This window comes from Urocitellus parryii, chromosome 4 (assembly GCF_045843805.1).
Source record: "Urocitellus parryii isolate mUroPar1 chromosome 4, mUroPar1.hap1, whole genome shotgun sequence".
NCBI classification, from domain to species: Eukaryota; Metazoa; Chordata; class Mammalia; order Rodentia; family Sciuridae; genus Urocitellus; species Urocitellus parryii.
In genome coordinates, this window is record NC_135534.1 from 203,835,233 (window position 1) to 203,857,640 (window position 22,408).

The following is a 22,408-nucleotide window of genomic DNA, read 5'->3' on the forward strand; positions in this document are numbered from 1 at the left end:
CGAATGCTTGAGTATTTAAACATTGTTATGAGACCTTTAAACCATTAGCTAGGGCTGGAGATGTGGCTCAGCGGTAGCGCGCTCGCCCGACGTGCGTGCGGCCCGGGTTCGATCCTCAGTACCACATACCAACAAAGATGTTGTGTCCGCCGAGAACTAAAAAATAAATATTAAAAATTCTCTCTCTCTCTCTCTCTCTCTCTCTCTCTCTCTCTCTCTCTCTCTTTAAAAAAAATAAAAATAAAAAAAATAAAACAGTGGTCTTAAAAAAAAAAAATAAATAAACCATTAGCTAGCAGTGCTGCTTTTCTAGAAAGACCCATTCTGCTATGGAGAGTTGGTATCCTCAGGAGATTCAGAATGAGGAAGGACATTTTGGATAGTTAGTTCGATTGTTTACAGAAACAATCTCCCAATCTTTTTGGTTTGTTTTTTCTTTCTTTCTTTTTTATTTCCCCCTATGGTGCTGAGGATTGAACCCCTGGCCTTAAGGCATGGGAGGCAAGCACTCCACCCCGAGCTGCATTGCTACATCCCTGGCCCTTCCCTGACCTTCTTGACCACTCTACCTTAAAAATTACTAATGTACATTTTCAGTAATTAAACTTGTCTATGAATTAGTCATATACTTTATTGCACTAATATATGCATTTTGCAACATACATATAAGTTAGTGTGTTTTTTCAAACAAAATGTGTACATTTCATTTTGTATGTTCAAACACATTTGAAAAGAATGAGGTAAAATAAAGAGGAATAGATGTTTTAATGCCTTCTTCTCTCACTTTTGTTTTGGGGGGGTGAGGGGGACTAAAGCAGGGCCTCACACATGCTAGACAGGTGCTCTCTCACTGAGCTGCATCTCCAAAAATAAGTAAATAAACTTATTCATAAATTTATTTTTTAGTTTTGGTACTGGAAATTGAACCCAGGGGCGCTTAACCACTGAGCCACATCTTCAGCCCCTTTTTTGTATTTTATTTAGAGACAGGGTCTTGCTAAATTGCTGAGGCTGGCTTTGAACTTGTGATCCTCCTGCCTCAGCCCCTGGAGTCTCTGGGGTTATAGTCATGTGCCACTGTGCCCAGCCAGTCCTTTCATTTCTATGGGTCAGATTCTCACTAAGTTGCCTAGACTGGCCTCAAATTTGAGGTCCTCCTGCCTTGGCCTCCAAGTCGCTAGGATTACAGGCAGCACCACCATCCTGACTTTTGATGTTTTCTTCTCTTTGCCCTTTGACCCAGCTGGGGCACCCCTGGCAGCTAAGTCACCGCATAGCCGTGAAAGGAGGCTGGTGCTGACTGCTGTGCCCTGTGCAGAGCCCTTGGTGTTGCTGAGACTTAGCTGCCTCCTTCTGTTTCCAGGGAAGTCACCCGGTCTCTGAAAGACTTTTCTTCGAGCAAGAGAATGAATACTGGAGAAAAGGTAAACTCCTGCCATGCCCAGTGCCCTGTCGATCAGTTTTCTTTCTGGGAGCTGGGGAGAGGCCTCTGTGTGTGACTAGGGAGTTAGCGAGGTAGTATTTTTCTCTCTTTCAATGTCATTCTGTCTTGTTATTGCATTTGAGATTCATATCTGGAGCTCCCATCTTCTGATGTTTAGAGAGAACTGGGTTTTGTTATTTAGTGGATTAATATTTACTGGTTGGGGGCTGGGGATGTGGCTCAAGCGGTAGTGCGTTCATCTGGCATGCGCGCGGCGCTGGGTTCGATCCTCAGCACCACATACAAATAAAGATATTCTCTCTCTCTCTCTCTCTCTCTCTCTCTCTCTCTCTCTCTCTCTCTCTTTCTCTCTTTCTCTCTTTAAAAAAAATATTTACTGGTTGGGATCATGGTTCATTTTCAGCTAGAAGAACAGTGAGACTTTGTTTAGCTCGTGGTGGAATTAGAATTCGTAACCCAACTTATGAGGCCTCTCCTTACCCTGATGTCAGAGGTGGCCTTCCCATCTTAGGCAAAGGACGGGGACTGACTTACTGAAGTTCAGCTCTGGTTGCGTTACTTTCTTCCTTAAAACCATTCAGTGCCTTTCAGTTCCCCATTCTCCTGCCTTCTGGCTCCCACCTCCCTTATTTCAGCCATTCCAGGGCTCTGGAGCCTCAGGCCTTACCTAGTTCTTGGGCTTAGACGTGGTTTCCTCAGGGAACCTCTGGGCCTCTCTAAACCAGCCAGGTGTGTGTCTGACACGCCCATATCACCTGCTGGATCCAGTCAACAGCCTGACCCACTCTGCCCACCGCTCGCTTGTCTGGCTCCTCTGCTGGATGTTGAGATCCAGGAGACAGAACCGCCCCCCCCACCCTGACCCTTGTGTCTCCTCACCTAGTGGTGTCTGGTGTGCGGCAGTTCAGTCAGGTTTCATTGGATAAATGAGTGAGGTCACCACAGCTAGGGAAAGTAAACAGACCCATTTTGCTTGAAGCGTCCAGCCCTCTGTAACTTCGTATTTTCTACCTGTCTGCACAGCTGCACCCTCTTTCTAGGTGCAGGGGTGAAGCGCAAACTTGATGCCAAGACTGCTTGAGCTGAGTCTGCAGAAAAGCAGTATATGGAAGAAGGAAATATTTTTTCTTGGCAAGAATTACACTCTCAATGACTTTATGGTGGGCGGTCAGTAATTGGGGTTGAACCCGGGGGTGCGCTACCACTGAGCCACATTTCCAGTCCTTTGTATTTTTTTATTTTGAGACAGAGTCTCGCTGAGTTGCCCAGGCTGACCTGGAACTTATGGTCTTCCTGCCTCAGCCTCCCAAGTCAGCTTTTTCTTTTAAAGACAGGTTTACCCTCTGTGGCCCAGGCTGGTCCTCCTGCATCAGCCGATTCCTGCCAAATAATCAGTGTTAGAAGCGTGCACCACCGGACCAGGCTTCTCAGCTTTCTAGTCCAACAAACATAGAATACAACATAAAACCTGGCAGAAGCCAGGCACAGTGGCACACATCACGGTCCCAGCTATTTGGAAAGCTGAAGTAGGAGGATTACAAGCTTGAGGCCAGCCTGGGCAACTTGGACCTCATCTCAGAAAAAGGAAAGAAAAAAAAAAAAGTCATAACATATCCACTAGACTTGGACGGTTAGCTGCCCACCTGTAAGAGGGTCATGACGTTTGTATCCAACACACTTGACCTTGTGTTCCACAGATTCCCTTTGAGAGTCACTGAGCAAGTACATGGGTAGTCTAGGGTGGCTGCTGTCCTGTCCCGTGCCCACTTAGCTCAGGGCCACTGGAGTGACTCTGTGTGCTTTCTGTTCCCTCACAGACCACCATGCGGGACCTGTCCCAGATGCTGAAGAAGATGCCCCAATATCAGAAAGAACTCAGCAAGGTATGTGGCTGCGAGGACCTCTCAGAGCCCGCTCTTCTCCCTGAGTCATCAAAATCCAGATTTCTAGTCCTCTTCAGTTTCCATTAGAAAAAGAAAGGAAGAAGGAAGGCAGGCTGGGGTTCACCTCCTGTCCCTTTCCTTTCTCTGTGTCTTCCTCTCCTTCATTCTCCCTGTCTCCTGCTGTTGGTGGGGGGCCTCGGCTCCTCACCATACCAGCCTGTCCTTGTGCTGGTGTCCTCATGACATAGCCATCCACTCCCCAGAGCAAATGATCCGAGAGGACCAGAGGATGTGAGAAGGCCTTCCGGCCCTGACCTTGAGCATCACACGCCACCACTTCCTGCACTGTTTGCTGGGAGCTGGTCACTAAACCCAGCCCACACTCAAGGAGGAGGGAATTGGGCTCCCTCCGGGGGTGTCAAGATTCTGTACACCACTACCCTCTCAGAGGGTTTCCCTTCTACTTTTCATTTTTCTTAGAATGTGGCTCGACCCTCTCTCCTGACATGTGACACTCTACACATGATGTTTGTGTGCTTGCTTGTGCACAGTGTATCTCCTTTGTCAGTCTGGACGCTCCTTAGCACCTAGCCCAGTGTTCGGGACACTTACGTGCTCGGGGGATAGAGTGTGCATCAGGGATTAATTCCTTGGTCACCAATCTCCCTGCTTCCTCCTAGTACTCCACCCACCTGCACCTTGCCGAGGACTGCATGAAGCACTACCAAGGCACCGTGGACAAGCTCTGCCGAGTAGAGCAGGTAGGCTCTCTCCTTCCCTCTGCATGGCAGACTTGCGTGCCCTTCACCCAGCTGACGTGTTGACATTGGCCTTGAACCTCCTGCAGAATCCTAGGGAATAGAGCTGGGAGAGCCTGCGGTCTGCCGTCGGCTCTGGAGCTGTGCCGTCCGCCTCGGGTAGGAGTGCTGGTCTGGGGTGCCGTGCGTGTGGATTTCGCATGCCTGGCTCTCTCCAGAGCCTCTTTGCCCTGGATGGCTCTAGAGAGACCTATGGAGTTCCGAGCCTTACGTCAGCAGGGCTGCTGAATTTTGTTCTGAATGTGTTTTCCTCCTTCTGTGACCGGACCAGCTTTGGAGACCTTGAGACCAAGAGACGGCAGTGCAGCCGCTGGCTGGGACCTCCCCAAAGCCTGGCAGATCACACTTAGGCCTGGAAGCTGGGACTTTGGGACTTGAGTCCTGCCTCTGTCACTGGTTTATTTGTTTGTCCTGTTTCTCTCTGCTTTATTTTCTTCATTGCATGAGGGATATCACAGTGCTGACACATTTTTTAAGAGAATTATACGGAGGACTCCCTAAACCTGGCACTCCATCCTTCAAGTGTGACATTGCTAAATTGCGTGTCCACAGTGCTTTGCGTGTGGAGCTAGGAATGAATCCGGGGCCCTGCATGCTAAGCTCACTGCACCACTGAGCTATACCCCCAGCCCCTGTGTGTCAACTTCTAAGGGAAGAGAAGGGACATTCAAAGATCTGAAGCCTCAGCCAAAAGTCTCTCAATATAGAAAAATACCAGCTCAGGTTCTCGGGGTGAAGCTTAGATTTAGATCCTCTGGCTGATGTCACAGGTTCAGCTCAAGTTTGTAGGCCCCGTCCTGTGTCAGTGGCTGTTTTACAAGAGGAAGCAGCCCTCCTGAAATCCATTGTCAGTTTCTCAGGGGATCTCAGGAAACACATGTCTTCTCCAAAAGAGTTTGACCATCCAAAAAGGAGGTTGTCCCCAGGTCAGTTAAAGTGCAGTTTGGGATTAATTTTTGGTTAAATTTTTTGAGATGTATTCAAAAGTATCGTTGGACTATTTCATTTTGCTGGGCTGACAGAGGGTACTAGAGGTGGGTCCTGCTGAGCAGGTATCTGTTGAGACTGGTGGTAGGACTGAGGTGAGGGGTGTCCTGCCTCCCTCAGACCCAGAAAGAGACTTTGAATTTGAGATTATCATTTGTATGGGCTCCTGGGATCTTGAGAGGAGGGAGGGAGCCTTCCAGCAGCCTCCTAAGAGTTACAAAGGAAGCAGGTCTCTAAGGACTAAAGCAGATGGCTATCGGTGCAGTCTGGGAGCTAAGTGCTGCTCTCTGGACAGTGTCTCTCCTGAGGTGTGGGGTGCAATAGACTGTGCTCACGGATCATTTTATCTGAATGTTTTTTTTGTTTTTGTTTTTGGTACCCAGGATTGAAACTAGAGTCACTTGACCACTGAGCCACATCCCTTCCCTCTTTTTTATTTTATATAGAGACAGGGTCACTGAGTTGCTTAGTGTCTCACTAAATTGCTGAGGCTGACTTTGAACTGGTGATCCTCCTGCCTCAGCCTCCCAAGTCACTCGATTATAGGCATATCCACCGTGCCCTGCTTCATCTGTAGCTCTTTGTCAACCCTCCTTTCCTCCTTCCTCTTCCTGAGTAGATCTGCAGGTTGGGGAGCCCCTCTTTCTCCCCACATTTTTGCAAAAAATGGTAGGAAGATTAAAAACAGAGGTTAAGCCAGGCACAGTGGCACACACCTATAATCCCATAGTTTGGGAGGCTGAGGCAGGAGGATGATGAGTCCAGAGCCAGCCTCAGCAAACTTATGGAGGTGCTAAGCAACTCAGTGGGACCCTGTCTCTAAATAAAATAGAAAATAGGGCAGGGGATGTGGCTCAGTGGCCAAGTACCCCTGAGTTCAATCCTCATACCAAATAAATAAATAATTAAAAAAAAAACAGGTTAAAACCTCAGAGTAGTTAAAACTCAAAAAGCATATTCTTGTGTGCCGGGGAGTAGAGTGGGAAGACGTAGCCTGCAGTCATCTCCAGATGCTGAGATCTCCTGGGCAGGGAGCATGTTCCTTTAGTCCGTCCCCCTCAGCAGGGCTTATGCCTCGTGTGCACGAGGTCTGACACTCACCTGCAGGGGACAGCCTACCTTTACACAGGTGGCAAATCACCAGGGTTTCTAATTTTGGAAAGAGAAGCTCTGCGCTCTCTGGTGCACTCACCGAGGCTGTTGAAGACAGTGCTGATGACACTACATCTAACAGCTACTCGCTTAGAGAGGAGCCTGTGTGCCACCTGCCCAACCATGCCACAGAGCTCGGAGTTCATGGCTATGAACTTTCTGTGAACTGCCATCTATCCAAACTGTCACCAGAAATACAGTCAGCATGGTGTGTTTCCTACAGGACCTGGCGATGGGCACAGATGCTGAGGGGGAGAAGATCAAGGACCCCATGAGAGCCATTGTCCCCATTCTGTTGGATGCGAACGTCAGCACTTACGACAAAATCCGCATCATCCTCCTCTACATCTTTCTGAAGAACGGTAGGCAGGATGGGCTGCAGAGGGGCACAGGCTGGAAGAGGGGACACGAGGTGGAGAAGTGGTTTAGAAGACATGGAAGGGGAAGGAAAATAAGATCTTCGTGTCTGGGAATGTGATGGAGTCCAAACAGTGGCACCCAGGGGCTGAGTTTCCCGGCGACCCCGAGTACTAGGTAGATCAGGACGGGGAGCGGGGAGGACAGGCTCTCGTTAGCTGCATCCCATTTGCAGTCTCTGATTTTAGAGAACTGATTCGTACCCGTGTCATAGTTGCCCAGAAGTGTCCACTGTGAAACAGATGGGTATAGACGCCTGTCCAGTTCGACTTGGATGCAGGACAAGGGTGGGTAGGGATGAAAGCCAGGAGAGGGAGAGACAAATGGCCAGGACAGTGCTGAGGCCATCACTCAGGACAGGGCACCGCTGCCACTACTAGCTCCAGGGGAGATGGGACACTTATTTTGCCCTCATCTTAGAGTCTCACTGATGTGGTGGGCAGATCCCTTTCTGTTCAGAGACAGAAGCCGGTGGCTCTGCTTTGGAGACTAGTGATGGGCAGGATGGGTGTGGTGACCAGGTGTCTTGTGCTCCCAGGCATCACTGAGGAAAACCTGAACAAACTGATCCAGCACGCCCAGATCCCTCCAGAGGACAGTGAGATCATCACCAACATGGCCCACCTGGGTGTGCCCATCGTCACGGATGTAAGGGCCGGCTGGCAGTCGGGGGAGGGGGCTGTCATGTCTGCTCTTTCACTAGCCAACAGCAGCACCTCCTGACCCCCGTGCACCTCGCACTCAGAGGACAGGCGGTCAGGGAGTGGGGGGGGAAGGACATATCGAAAGAGTGAAGGTGACTCACGAGTCCCACCTGTGCCGGTGACGGGGAGTGCAGAGCTGTCAAACCCAGCGGGTGTTTTCTCCTCTAATAGAGAGCAGGCGGGCTTTTAAACCACCTGGATTTTTTTTTTTTTTTTAATGAAATATATTAGACCCACATTTGCTATTTTTCATGACTTCAAAGAACCAAATTTGTTCCAGGTTCCTGAAAGGGGTCCATCTTGGGCTATTTTGGGGGAAACTTGGCCCTTATAAGTCCTTGTCAATGCTACTCTAAAGGAGGAACTTGGGAGAGGTTCCAGGGCTAGTGGAGGTCAGCGAGGCCCAGTGGCTCCTGCCTCAGTCTCATCTTGTATGTGCTTGGTTCAGTCCACGCTGCGCCGCAGGAGCAAGCCGGAGCGGAAGGAGCGCATCAGTGAGCAGACTTACCAGCTCTCACGGTGGACCCCGATTATTAAGGACATCATGGAGGTCAGTGACTGGTAGGGATGTGGGGAGGGACATCCAGGGCTAGGGCTCTTCAGTGGATGGTCCAGGTGCTTCCAGCATCCCCTGCTCTCAGTTCAGTGACACCCCATGGTTTTCCCCTGAGGATGAACCTCCAGGCCTCCAGAGCCATCAGCCCCCTGGTCTTCTTTGTTCTGAGGGATCATGAAGAACCAGGAGACTGCCAGATGTAGACCCCAAAGAGCCACTCGCCTACTGTTCCTGTCTTGGAGGTCTAAGCCTCCTTGCTCTGGAGGCCCCTTGGTGGTGTGTGTCTGAAGCAGCCAGGCCCAAACTGTTATAGTAGTTACTTGGGAAGACTGAGGCAAGAGGATTGTAAGTTTGAGGCCAGCCTCAATAATTAGTGAGGCCTTAAGCAACCTAGCAAGATCCTGTCCCAAAATAAAAAATAAAAAGAACTAGGGACATTGCTCTAGTAAAGCACCCCTGGGTTAATCCTCAGTACCAAAAACCAAACAAAACAAAAACAAAGCAAGTAGACCCATCATAGCATCTCACAGGTCAGATGAGGGCCGTGCACACGCTCTAGTAAGGACGTGCTGTGCCACACCTTGTGCCTCAGCGGGGAAGGGCCTGCCTGCCTCTTGTCCTGCCACTCTCCTCCTGGGCCCTCTGTTCTCACTGCCTCGCCTGGACTGCTCTGGCCGTTCCTGTCCACAACCTGAGTCCTGCTGTCCTTTAAAACTCCATGCGGTCTCACAGTGTCCAAATCCCGTCCCTCCCGTCTGGCCACCCAGCACCACCCCAAGGCCTGTGATCCTACTACGGTTTGTGTGCGGGCTGCAGCTTACAGGCACGTGCTGCTCAGAGTTTGGGGTCATCTTATACCATGACCCTGTCACCTGGACTGCCCCGTCCTCTGCACGGAGCTAGGGCTGCGACCTAGGGCCGTGGGGGCGGCATCACTCCCTCCTCTCAGTCGGGCAGGAGGAAAGCCTGCGCTGGCCCTGCACTGGGTCTTCCAGGCTGGGACTCGAGAGATGAGCCGCATGATTTCCGTCCTCGACAGGCAGCTAAACCAGGGCCCTGAGAGCAAGGGACTCGCCAGGATCCCTTGGCCCATCTCCCTGCAGCCAGGTTCCTGCTGAAGGATGCCTTAGAGGTCATCTGCAGGCACCATAGCAACGGGGCCGCCATCGTGTGCAGCTAGAACACACCAATAAAACATGGAGAAAATGAGTGTATTTAAATAGAGTGAGTCAGGGTCCTATTTTTAAAACCCTCAAACAAAAGGCTGGGTGGACAAGAAACATTCAGAAGCAATTACCCCCTCCTCCTGGGAGCGGATCAACCTGCCTGTCTCTCCCGCCTTTGCGCCCCTTTCTTCCCTCCTCCTTGGTCCCCTAGGGAGACATGAGGTGGCGGTAGGAGGAGTGTGGATTCCCGGGCAGCTGGAGGGTGGATGGAACCACCTACCAGACAGTCAGTGCTGAGAGGAGGAGAGGCCCTGTGGGTCCAGCCCCACCAGCCTGGTGGCCAGTGCCAGGGATTTAGTGGACACCAGGCCTGTATGTAGCTTCCAGCAGATTGTAAAAGGGAATAAACTAGAAAGAAATAAGAAAAAGGAATGCTTTTTTGTTTTTCACACTTACAGAGAAGGGCTACAGCTATGTAGGCTTCACAGCTGGCTGTGGAGCTGGTGCCCTGAGGAGCCCTGTGTGGCTCTGGGGACTGCAGCGGGGCGGGGGGAGAGCCGTGGCTCTGCCGCTCACTCCTCAGCCCTGGCAAGCACAGGGAAGGCCTGACCTCTGCCTTTCTTCTCCCCAGGACACAATCGAGGACAAACTTGACACCAAGCACTACCCGTACATCTCCACCCGCTCCTCTGCCTCCTTCAGCACCACCGCTGTCAGGTGCGTGGACACGGGAAAGGCAGGGGAGACGCCTGGTCGCAGTGAGATGGTAGGACCCAAGAGGGCCCTCCCTCCACTGTGCCCTCACCACAGCCTGGCTCCGCCTGGCTTCCCGCTCCTCAGGGGCTCGTCCTCCACTGCTCCTTGCCCACTCCACATGGCCATGCAGCCTCCTTGCTCGTCCCTGAACCAGCTGGGCCTGTTTCTGCCTCAGGACCTTTGCCCATGCTTTTTTCTTTGCCTGAAATTATATGTCTCCACAAGTTGGCTCTTATCTTCTTCAGGTCAGCCATCAAGAGTCGCCTTCCTGGCCTTCCCTAACCTCCCTGTTTAAAGTCAGTAGACAGGTTCATGGCAGCCCTGCCCCTGACAGCCCAGGGGTGGAAACAGCCCACCTACTGTCGATGGCTCCACAGAACGTGGGGTGTCCACGCAGAGGCTCCTGAGAACAGTCTGGGCCGAGCACACGAGCTGTGGCAGCACTGTTAGTGGCTCCAGAAAGGGCATCTGACTCTGGGGACTGCGCTTTCCAGGGCAGATGCTCTCAGTCCCTCTGTCCTCTCATGCTCGTCCCGCTGTCTTCTCTCCCGCCTCTCCTCTGTCTTCATTTTTACCCCTTCCCAGGACCTGGGGGGCATCTGTGGCATTGGCTCCCCCTCTGATGGCAAGCAGTGCTGGGGCCAGGCTGCTTGGGAGCCGCGGGGTGTCAGATTGCCAGGGAGGGAGGCGGAGAGTTTTAGGTTGGCCCGAACAGAGCCCCCGGGGCCTTCCTGCCTGGGCAGGGCCTGCAGGGCCTCCCGAGCCTGGCTATGTCCCAGCAGGCTCCGCCCTTCCTTTCATTTTTCCTGTTTTCTTGTCCTAGCAACCGCTACTTCCACCTGCTTCCCAGGTCCCTGTGCAGGGACAGGCCTGTCAAAGGTCTGCAAGGCTCTGGCTCCCCCTCCCCCATGCAGCCTAGACAGGCTCTGGTCCTCCCAGTACCTGACCCCATGACACTGAGCTCTGTCACTTCACCATTCACACCTGCTGCTCTCCCCCACCCACCCTGTTAAACTGTGGCCCCAAGGTGGGCACGGACGGCCTCTTTCTGGGAGAACCAATCCTCACAAGCCCTGGGCAGAATGTGTTTTCCCAGGAGATCCGTGTGACAGTGTGGAGACAGACCTCAAACACTGTCATTGCTGCTCGGTGCCCTCAGTGTCCCAGACACACTCGATCTGGAGCAGACGTTGTGCCTGTGAAGCTGCTAAACTTAAGCTGAGCTGAACCTCTGGCTGCACACGTGTCTGAGAGTGACAGTGTCACCACAGAGACGCTAGTAATGATCTTTGTGCAGCCAATGGCTCAGAGATTGCGCTGCAGCCCAGAAAGCAACGATTCTCAGACGGCTGCTCTGTGTTGGGCGCGGCACCAGCACTGGTGTGCACAGACACTCACCTCGCTCCTCTCCTCTCCTCTCCCTCAGCGCCCGCTATGGGCACTGGCACAAGAACAAGGCCCCAGGGGAGTACCGCAGCGGGCCCCGCCTTATCATTTTCATCCTGGGGGGCGTGAGCCTGAACGAGATGCGCTGTGCTTACGAGGTGACCCAGGCCAATGGCAAGTGGGAAGTGCTGATAGGTGAGTAGCGCATGGGCTCCGGAGCAAGCAGCTGCCTCATCGCACTGTGACCCATCCCACGCTTTGGTGTCGCACCCTGTCTTAGGTTCCGCACTGCCCCAGCAAGACGTAGTCCTAGGTAACCGTTTGGGTGGCAGAAATTGAGGGGCTAACTGTCCCTTCCTCACATCTGCGTGGTGAGGTGGAAAGTGCCTGATCAGAGAGTCCAGCAGACTCAGGCCCAAATGCGCTCTGCCACTGCCAAGCGGAGTCGCCTGCAGCAAGTGTCGTGCCCTCTCCAAGCCTCCATCTGCTATGCAATCACACAGGGCTCAGCACCCACACTTGCAGCCTCCAGCTGGGCCCGAGGTGGGAGTGGCAGTGTCCTAGCGTCAGGCCTCTTGGCCTGGACGCCACGGAGGAGGTGGGAATTACCACCTTCCTCCCCTACTTCAGTGGGGAATGATGGACGTTGCAGGAAGATACCACCTAGAACCCCGTCCTGATCTCTGGGTTCTGTTGAGGGCTCCTCTGTCTGGCTCCTCCCGGGTTCTCGCTGCCGCAGCCTTTCCAGAATCTCATGCTGGTTTCTAGGAGAGGAAGCAGCAGCTCCAGCAGCTTCCTCCTTCCCCTCCAGGAGCCGCTGCAGTTTCTAGGGCTGGTGGGGGAAGCTTGAGCTGGGAGAAATCTTGCTTTCTCCAGTTGCCCTCCTTGTGTCCCTTCTTGCCCTTAACACAATGGACTTGCCCCTGCCCAGGTGTCCCTCTTGCCACTGATTGGCAAGAGGCGACCACATGCACAGGCCTGGCCAAGCCCCATCCTCAGCAGGAACACGCCCGTGCTGAGCAAGGCCTGAAGTCAGAGACCTGGACCCTTAGGAAGGGGTGTGCTGTGCTCCCAGTGGGGACTTAGGCTCTCCAGGGCCTGAGGACTGTCTCGCGGGTCACTTACATGTGAACTGCAGCAGGGGAGACCCTGAACTGCCCCAGAGGGAAGGCCTCTCTGACTTCTGCCCATAGGTGCCCACTACCGGTCATAACCCCAGGCTCAGTTAGTATCTCAGTAACAGGTATCAGTTTTATTTCTCCAATGTGGAGCGGCCAGGTCACAGTGCCCCCAAAGCCATCCAAGAGAGCAGGCTCCATAGACCAGTCCCCTCAAGATGGACCAGACGGGGTCCACCACCTTCTCACTACCACGACCCTCCCAGCTCCCTGGGCTTCCCTGTCTGGCCACCAGGCCTCCCTGTAATTATTTCTTTTTTTGTGGTGCAGGCCCCTGATCAGCTCTCTGTCCCCTGCTTGCCTGTGTTGCATGAATGTGTGGATAATCCCGAGCTCAAACACAGCTTTTCTGGACAGACGCTGTCACGGCCAGGCTTTGGGTGTGATCTTCCCCTTCCCCTTTGCACCTGCTTTGAGTTTCCCTGAGGGGAGGGGGAGCCTGGGGCTAGGATGTCGCCCATGCAGGTTCATGGAGGCCTTGTGCAGACAGCCTATGTCCGCTGTGTGGCCTCAGCTGCTTCCTGCACGCCAGCCACCTTGCCTCTGTGTGCGCGTGTGCATGCACGTGTGCGCAAGCTGTGCATCTTGCTTCCTCACGCCTCATTGGCTGCGTACAGTGTAGGCCTAAGTTGGCATGCTCCTGTGACGTACCTTGTTCAAGCAGTCAGCTGGCCTCTGTTCTCCCGCAGGTTCTACTCACATTCTTACTCCCACCAAATTTCTCATGGACCTGAGACACCCCGACTTCAGGGAGTCCTCTAGGGTATCTTTTGAGGATCAGGCTCCAACAATGGAGTGAGAGCCAAAGAAACAAAGTAAAAGCAGCTTATTACAGAAAGAAACTCTTCCACTCTGAAGGGTTTTCTTTGATTATTCCGTCACTCTTTTTCTTTGTTTTTTTTTTCCCCCCTTTTTAGTTTCTTATTTCTTTGATTTTCTTTTAACAAGAAAATGCTTGCAGTTCTTAACGCCGATTGAAAATGTGTTCAGTGTGCCTCGCACCCTGCCCTGAAGCCCTTGGGGCTCCGACCTGCCAGTTCACTCATGCCCTGGGTGACACGCTGCCAGCTGGACAGCTGCAGGCCACTGGGTGTAAATCAAAGTGACAGTGACCACAGGAAAGTCCTCAGAGAGGGAGCTGGAAGCAGAGGGGCACTTGAGGCATGCCAAGCCTGCCGCCAGGAGTGGCCCTGTGGGCACCGTCAGGGAATGTAGGCATCCTGGTGGTGACTTGGCTTGGGAGGGTGAGAGTGCAGACCCGAGGCAGGGGCCATGTCCAGCAGGCAGATCTCCCGGGAGACCCAGGGGCACCTGCTGGTGGGGAAGGCTTGGCCGGAAGCGTTAGAATAGACTCTGGACGTGCCCGTACCGTAGGACGGGTACTTCCCAAGGAACAAGAGCTAACTATTGGTTGGTCATGAGCTGCTGCACGTGCGCTTGGTGCACGCCAGTCCCCAGTGGGAAAGACTTCCGTCTCACGTTCCTCTGCTGAAATGGAACTTTATAGCCAATTGCTAAGAAAGTGCTTTTATTTTAATTCCCCTATGGATCTTTGGAGAGTCAAATAATTATACCCTCTCTTCTCTGATGTGTCTTGGTAAGGTCTGGAGCCTTTTTGGAGAAATTCACTCTTGACGCTCTGTGGGGCTTTAAAGAACACCATCATTCTGGGTGTGATGGCGCATGCCCGTAATCTCTGCGATTAGGGAGGCTGAGGCAGGAGGACTGCCAGTTCAAGGAACTTAGCAAGATCCTGTCTCAAAATAAAAAGGGCTGGGGGTATAGCTCATGGGTAGAGGACCCCTGGGTTCAATATCAAGTACTGCAAAAAACAAAAAGAGAGAGAAATTTTTGACATTGTCCTCATTCCTTCTACTTTCCACCCTCCACTGTTAGGAAATAATGTGTTTAGGTGGCAGTGGCAGACTGATCACAAGCCCTCTGTCCCAGCATTAGTGTTTTATCCTTGCTGATGCTCAAGGATAGGCCACCTTTTGTGTCCCTGACTTTGATACTCCACTGACCATGGGCTCTGAAAACACCCTTTGCCCTGAGCCAAGTCATGGCCCCGTGAGTCAGGGGACAGAGTCCTGTAAGCAGTGGAGAGTGACCTGAGCTGAGAGCCAGAAGTGGACTCCAGCTCTGCTCCTCCACGAGTACCTGTGTGACAGAGGTGGTCACCCCCATTCCCAGGCCACTGTATATGAGCACAAGGGGGAATGAACTGCAGCACCCCAGGCTCCTTTAGGCTCTGGCGGTGGTAATTCAGTCAGTGCTCTTTCTTGTGAGTGTCAGGAGAATGGCCCTTCAGAACCTTGGCTTGGTGACATCAGAAGATGCTCACTTACGTAATGAAAATGGAGCTCCATCTGGAAGGGAGGAAGAGAGGCCACCACTTATCTCCTCCTCTTCCCTCTCCTTGGCAGAGGCTGGCACGCTCCAGGGAGCCAAAAGCTGAGTGCAGCAGCTAGTAGCCAGGTCAGGGAGCTGGTGACAGCCCTGGCCTTGGCCCCCATCCTTCCTGGGCTCACCTTCCTCTAGACAGCAAGGCCATTGGGGGGAAGTAGGGATAAAAGCAATTGTTAGAAAGGAAGAGAGGGAGGGAGGGAGGGAGGGAGGGAGAAGAGAGAATATTCCCTAGAAGCAGCTTGATGATTGTTAGATCAGGTGCCCGGCCTGTGTGCAGGTGGCAAGCAGGTGTGTGACATTTGCTGCAAGATATATTTGAAGACTTCCAGAAGGACACACAAATGTTTGACAGCAGAACACTTGTAGGAGCTAAAAGAATCGCACCACACCTCTCTCTAGCTCCTGAAGAAGCAGCCTTTCCTTTGCAGAAGCTTTCCTTGACATTCCATCACGACCCCAGAGAGGGCCAGCTGCCGTCAGCACAGAGCGGGTGTAGACAGACTCTAGTTATATATTCTTGGCCTTTGAAATAGTTTGCCAGACAGTTTGGGGTTTTACAGAGCTCAGCTAAGGAGTGGTGAGGCCCCAGGCAAGGTGGCGCTCACCTTCAATCCCTGTGACTCAGGAGGCTGAGACAGGATTGAAAGTTCCTGGGCAACTTAGCAAAACCCTCAGCAAGTCAGTGAGACCCCGACTCAAAACAAGAACAAATGCAAAGGGCTGGGGAGGTGGCTCAGTAGAAGACACCACTGGGTTCAATCCCCGCTCCCGCCAAAAAAAAAAAAAAAAAAGGCAGCAAAACACAGAACCTAGTACCAGCAAGGTCAGAGGTCAGGTAGTCTGACCTGCCCTTCTGCTGTCCTGCAGATAACGCAGCCCCCAGTGAACTTGAGTTCGCTCCTCCATACCAGTTTTGTGTTGGTCTGTCTTTTAAGAGGGATGAGTTTCCGCCTGCCCAGCACTCAGATGCCCCCAGCAGGCATTGTGCACGGTGACAGTACCTCACTCTGTCCTCTCTTCTGTCACTGAAGCACCTTCCCCAGGTCTGGATCACAGGGAGCCAGCGTGGACGGCAGAAGTGCAGGTCCACCGAGTCTCCTCGCAGTCGCCCAGTCACGCCTCTAAGCTGTCCTCAAATGACATCTTTTGATTAGGTTCCATCTCTTTAGTTAATTTAGGCTAAAATACCACTCCTGAGGGGACGTGCAGGAGGCTGTGAGAAGCAAATGGGAGAGCTCCCGGGCTGGGCTGGACCCCTTGGCTTGCACGTACTGCTTGTGGTTTTATGTTGAATCCTTTGTTTCTCTAGGTTGGGGGCAGGTGACAGCAGGGCTCAGGTCTGGACCTGGTTCAGAGCCCAGCTGCTGTTGAGCATCACTCGCACGTCCCCTCCCCTCCCAGGAGCCCCAGGGCGCCTAGAATCAAAAGACCAGAGGCCCTGCCATGCTACCAGCCCACCTTCAGACCTTCTTCTTGCCACATATGTTTGAAAGTGTGGGCTGGTCACCACCCCAGCCCTGGAACCTCAGCTCACCTGCTTGCCCTTAAATGTGCCCATCCTCAGGCGCCTTCCTGGGTATTCCAAGTCAGTAGATCTGTTCCAGGCCGATGCAGGGACAGCCAGACCAGCTAGTCTGAGAACTCTTGGTGTCAGACCCCATCCGTGTGGAGGGAAAGACCTTCTCCCGTCACAGCTCGCTGTGTCTGGCCTGTGGCTTTGGAATGTGGGGATAACATTTGATTAGGCCTCCGCTGGGCTTAGGAAACCACTGCTCACGTTTCACAGTCATCCTGTGACATGGAACAGAAGGGACCCTCAGAACAGTGAACCCACCTGCTACTGTCTTCTGGAGAGCTGTGTGGTCAGCCACCAATGGGTTCAAATTGAGAATATTTGAACATGTGACTTAGGGACCCCAGTTGTTGGTAGCATTTATGGTGGACATTGTTAGAACCATGCAGAGCCCTGTGCATCAGGCTTTGGCTTCCAGGTGATTTGGATTAATGCCAACCAGCCTGGTCCCTTTAAAGAGACCAGTAAGTGAAGGCTCAGGAATGGGCCTGTTGCTAGGACCTTAGTGGCCTCATGGGCTGTCCCCAAGGCTAAGTCCTAGAGTTGTTCTTCAGTCAAGACTGGGAATGCTCAGTGATCAGATGTCAGAAAATTCTACAGCAGGAGTCCCTGCTCAACCCTAATCTGCTTGTAAACCAGTGGGGAGCACTTTCGGATCGGCCTCTGATCAAAGGAACCCCTTTGGATTTGTCCTTGAAATCGAGTCTGCCTTCTTGTTTCCTGGAACCCTTTTGGGTGGCTGGGGAGCGGGGCGTTGGGGACAGTGTTCTCTGGCAGGTGCACACAGGAAACCCTAGCGCCTCCCGTGCTGCATCCAGTCCAGCTTTCACATCCAGACACGCCGGCCGGCCACGGGGAGCTGGGATCTGGGATCTGGAGGCCCTCGTTCTGGCAACTGTTTCTGCTTCAGAATTGGAGACAAGCCTCAAAACATTTCTGTCCTTTCTCCCCTTTGCCTTTGAGCTCCTTTAGGACTAGTAAGAGATTCCTAAGCGCCCCACAGTGAATGTGGGGAGGGGTGCTGTAGAAACACCCAGGGTGTCACTGCTCAAGGAGCCTCAGGCCTGCAGATAGATAGCAGTTAGCCAGAGAGCGCAGGGGCCAGGGCAGGCTGCGTGCTCAGGGCATCACGCTCTGCATCCCTGGGAAGTAACCGAGGACAGGCTCCTCACCCAGAGCAGCGAGTGGGGCCTGGGGCCTGGGGCCTGGACCTCAGAGAGCAGGATGTTGAAAATTTCTCTCACACCAGAGAGAGTGTTGCAAGTTTCCTGCTGCTCTAGACCCACCAGGGAAGCCCCCAGCTCCCACAGCTCCAGGTCAGCGCAGCAGCAGTGGTGAGCGGCATCCTAGTGGAGGCACAGCCAGAAGCCAGTCCACTGCGTTCTTTTGCCTGGCCTTGAAATGGAAATCTGGCTCCTGTGTTTCCGCTCCTCCTCTCCCATGAGGCCCTCCCTTGCCCAGGTCTCCAGGGAGGCACATTTTCAAGTACGGACCTCTTTTGTTTAGTTCTTTCCCACCAGGATCTTTCTTTGAAGTCCACTGCTGCATGCGGCAGGTCTCATGCTCACACGTCACCCAGTCACTTCCGTTCTGTTTGATCAAGTCCATGGCCAAACCACACGATCCATGCATCATTTTTTACTGCACTTATTAGATCTCTTTCTCTCCTTATGAAAAAGGGCTTCATTTTTTATTTATTTAATTTTTTATTTATTTATTTATTTTACTTTTGCACTAGAAATATATCTAATTCCATTAGCTTAAACTTTTGCAAGCATTTCTAATCTTTTACAATGCGCGGTCTCTGCAAGGTAAGGCCTCAGGTCCCTGCCCTTTCCCTCACACCTGAGGTCCCACCCGCGGCAGGCAGCGCCAATCAGCTGGCTCCGAGGTCAGTGCACCCCACCCATGTCCTTTCGACCAGGCACACACAGACCCCTGCCAACCCCAGCCATTCTCAACTTTTTCCCGTGGCCAAGTCATTTGGAGTTTCTCTCCCTGGCCTCACCTTGAGATTGAGAAATGCCGCCACCCTGTCACCTGACAGTTGGTGCTGGCTCTGAGGAAAGGTGCCTCGTTCCCTGCTACAGCCTGGGACCTGCTGAGCCAGATGATGCATTTTGTTTCGCCACAGCCCTCGCTGTCTCCCTGGCCTCCTGTGACAGGGGCCTAGACGTCCAGCCCCAGCCCCCTCCCGGCTTCCATGGACCTAGACCAGGGTGGGGGAGGCGCATGGGTGCAGATCTGGGCGTGGAGAAGGGCAGGAGAGGAGGATGGGGAGCTAGAGCGGGTGAGCTCACTGTCTTCTCTGCCTCCCCAGGATCCACGCACATTCTCACCCCACAGAAACTGCTGGACACGCTGAAGAAACTGAATAAAACAGAAGAAGAAATAAGCAGTTAAACAATAAGCCGCCCCTCCAAGCTGCGCCCTCCCACTGCTCTGAGCCCCTAGCGCAGGCCGGTGTCTCTGCTGCCTCCCCGCCCTGCACGCCCTGGCCGGCCCGCACTGCTCGTGTTTAATGATGCCCTCCTCCAGTGTGAACCGAGAATAATGCATTGTGTTTTTTAAAAAGATATATATGTATCCTACAAGAAGTTCCTGTGCAAGCTGCAGAAATTTTGGAATTCTTGAGAATGAATGGACTCCTCCCCCTCATTTATGATCCTGTGACCTTGTACATAGCCACCTTCGTCGCGTGCAAACTGCTCGAGTACGGAAAGGTAGAAGTTTGGGTCTTTTAAAAATGTGTATTGGGTTTTTCCTGTTCTTGCTGGGAATCACAGAGCTGTCTGTGTCCTTCAGGTATTTCACACTGAGGATTAATCTGTTACCTCCTCTCCTGTTCCTACCCCTCCGTGTCTGCTCACATCCAGATAAGCTGGGAAGTGACAATCAGGGGACAGACACCTCAATAGGCTGAGATGGAACTGGCTCTTTGCTTTCCCTCCCAGCTTGTGCCCCAGAGATGCAGCTGTGGGTGGGGCTGGAGAGTGTCCACGAGGCCAGGCTGGGTGTCCCCTGGTGTCTTCTGCACTGTGGCCCTGCTTCCCCAGGCCTGTGGCCACACTGTGTGACCCTGAGAAAGGTCCTTCCCAGCCTAGGTCACTATGCACAAGACAATGAAAAGCAGACTCCTCCCCAGACAGAGAAGCAGTTAGGGTTGACCCACTGACCAGGTCCCTTGCCTGGGGCATCACCCCTCACAGCTCCTGTTCCCCAGAAGGATCAGCCTGGGTCGAGTTCAAGGTCAGGACTGGACTGGAACAGGTGGTTCCTGACAGCCGTGGAGAAGGGCCCGTCGGGCTGATGCTGACGCTGTCCCCACTCCACACGCAGCCTTGTCAGGTTGTCCTCAGTTTAAGATACTTTGTGGTACTTTACTTTGTGTGGTGTGCAGTCATATGTCATCGTGGTTGTGAGAGGCCCATCGTCTTTCTCCTGTGCAATCGTGTCGCTGTGAAGCAGAGGGGAAGAGCAGGTGCTGGAGGTGCACCCGTCCCCAGGTCTCGGCAGCTCCCGTCTCAGGAGCGAGCACACGTCGTTCTGCTGCTGTTGTCGTGAAATATAATGACAGTGGAAGTCACAAAAAATGTCCCCTGCCCCGGCCCTCGCCGCCCTTGCCTCCCGCAGACTGTGTGTATATTACTGTGTCTCGTGACGTCCCTGCAAACGTGATGTGCGCTTGCCCCGCCCGCCTGCCCGCCCGCCTTCCTTGGAGAACAGTCCTGGACGCACTGTCACTGTGGTGTCCTCTCCTGCTGGCTCTGGAATCTCCTGTGCACTCTACTTAGCTCCCAGGTCTCCTGTCGCCTTCTCCCCTTGAGATCCTGCCTCCTTAGGACAGAACCCTAGGACCTGCGCTGGTTGGTTTCTTACGGTCCCCGCTTGTTTTGTCCCCTCCCTCCGACCAAGCAACGCTCACGCTTTAGAACCTTGTTTGTCAAACATGTTGGTTTTCCTTTCTCTGTTATTTATATAAAAAATAATTTATCAAAAGGATATTTTAAAAAAAAGCTAGTCTGTCTTGAAACTTGTTTACCTTGAAATTATCAGAATCTCAGTGTTTGAAAGTATTGAAGCACAAACATGTATCCTCCGTACCGTTCTGTACTGAAGCACTTGAGTCTAATAAATAAAGAATCAGCGCCCACTGCTGCTGTCCAGGGCCCCGGGCTGCTTTTACTTTGGGGAGTAGAAGGAGAAAGACTGCACGATGGTCATGCAGAGGAGGCCACCACCCCATGTTGTGGCTCGAAGCCTTCCAGATCCAGGTCACTGCTGCCTGCATTAGGTCTGTAGCCGTCTCAGGTTCTGGGACAATCCACGGAGCTGCCTCGGCACTGCCTAGAAATGAGGCAGTCCTTCCCTGTCCCACCCTCTGCAGACGCCTCTTCTCAGACACTGCAGGGATCAGATGCCACTCCAGCATGGTGCCCCTGTATTCAGGGCATCCCTTCACCAGTGTCACTGTCCCCCACTCCTAGCCCATGCGTGTGATGACCTGCTTCCAGGTTGGAATCTGGTGCAAGTCCGGCAGGTCTTAAAACTTGCTTGGGACAACCCCCCCCCAGGGAGACCTCAGTGAGGTTGGTCCAGCTTGTAACTAGACCCTGAAACCAGAGTCAGGGTCACACAGGGAATCTGCTGGAATGCTGGGCACAGGGCAGTGGAGCCTTTTGAACGAGCTTGTGTTTCCACTTTTTTGTCCTTGGGGCCTCTGAAATCCTGTTCTGCTGTGGTTTGGGTAGAGTTTGAGCTCGTGCCAAGGGTTCATGTGTTGGGACCTTGGTCCTCAGTGTGTCGGTGCTGGGAGGCCGGAGCTGGGTGGGGGGCTGGGGGCTAGTGAGAAATAACTAGGCAGTGAAAGGGTGCTGCCCTGGGAAGGAATTAGTGGGGTTCTTATTCCCCTCCTAAGACTTTGGCTTCCTGTCTTGCCATGAGATCACTCACTCAAGTGTTCCACCATGATGCTATTAGCCATGAGGTCCTGACCAGAGCTGATCCCAGGCCAGTGCCATGCCCTCGAGTCTCCAAAATGGTAGCTAAATAAACCCATTTTCTTCGTATATTACCCAGCCTCAGATATTTCATTATAGGAGCAGAATATGGACAAAGGCACCTTCATAACATGGAGAAATTTAACAACTCAAGGCTGATTGCTAGAATCTGTACTGCCATATCCCTGGTGAGACCTGCCTTGTAAGGAAGTGACGATGACAACAACTGTTTATCAACCATACCAGGCCACTCACAAACTTTGTCCTTAGATGGGTCCTCGCCCAGTTTACAGATAAGAAGCTGAGGCCCAGAGAGGTGCAGAAACTCACAAAGCTCACTCTCCTGGGGGGATCTGACACCCTTTGTCAGTTGTTTCTTCACCAGGAACAAAAACGCCATAGAATAAGATCCAAGATTGGAGTTTTTAAATTCTAAACTGTTCTAAAACTAAATTCACATTAAAGCAAAGTAGATCTTGTTTGCTTTTTCTCCCCAGGGCTGTCTGTTCCTGCAGCCCAGGGGACAGCTCTCTAGTCTCTGATTTCTTTCTGACATCCTTCTGTCCTGGCTTTCCATCACTTCTGTCTCTCCCTCCTCCATCACTGCCAACCAAGAGCAGATGAGAGTGGCACCTTGCACTCGGGCCAAGGTCCTATTCTCTGTTGAGAGCAGCCCAGAGGAAGCCAGTGGCTCTTCCCCAGGGGTCTCCAGTGGTGCTCTGTCCTGAGGGGAAGGGTCTGAACCAACGGAAGCTTATTCAAAGCACTGATCTCTAGCCGCATGGTTCCAATGCCAAGATGGGCCCCTGCGCTGCAGCTGTCACCCTGCCCTTCCAGAGGCCCAGGTCCACGCCAGAGACTTCAGCAGAGCCAGCTGAGGGGCCTGTACATGCCCTTCGGTGTCACACTGGGCATTTGTTCCTGGAGAGGCAGAGTGGCCAGGGGAATCAACCTCAGCGACAGGCAGCCCCGGGCGGAA

General features: G+C 52.8%; 1 protein-coding gene across 2 annotated transcripts in view; it reads left to right on the forward strand.

Moving 5' to 3' along the window:
• Window positions 1-20,591, forward strand: part of Stxbp1 (syntaxin binding protein 1) — a 67,633-nt gene extending 47,042 nt beyond the window's left edge. For both annotated transcript variants that reach the window (XM_026386528.2, XM_026386529.2), the window contains 9 exons: window positions 1,364-1,424; window positions 3,262-3,327; window positions 4,008-4,088; window positions 6,508-6,646; window positions 7,240-7,349; window positions 7,854-7,955; window positions 9,759-9,844; window positions 11,310-11,464; window positions 18,750-20,591. In XM_026386528.2, coding sequence (XP_026242313.1) covers window positions 1,364-1,424; window positions 3,262-3,327; window positions 4,008-4,088; window positions 6,508-6,646; window positions 7,240-7,349; window positions 7,854-7,955; window positions 9,759-9,844; window positions 11,310-11,464; window positions 18,750-18,832 — 883 coding nt within the window. In that variant the 3' untranslated portion in view covers window positions 18,833-20,591. The remainder of the gene's footprint in view (window positions 1-1,363; window positions 1,425-3,261; window positions 3,328-4,007; window positions 4,089-6,507; window positions 6,647-7,239; window positions 7,350-7,853; window positions 7,956-9,758; window positions 9,845-11,309; window positions 11,465-18,749) is intronic.
• Window positions 20,592-22,408: the final 1,817 nt, after the last annotated feature.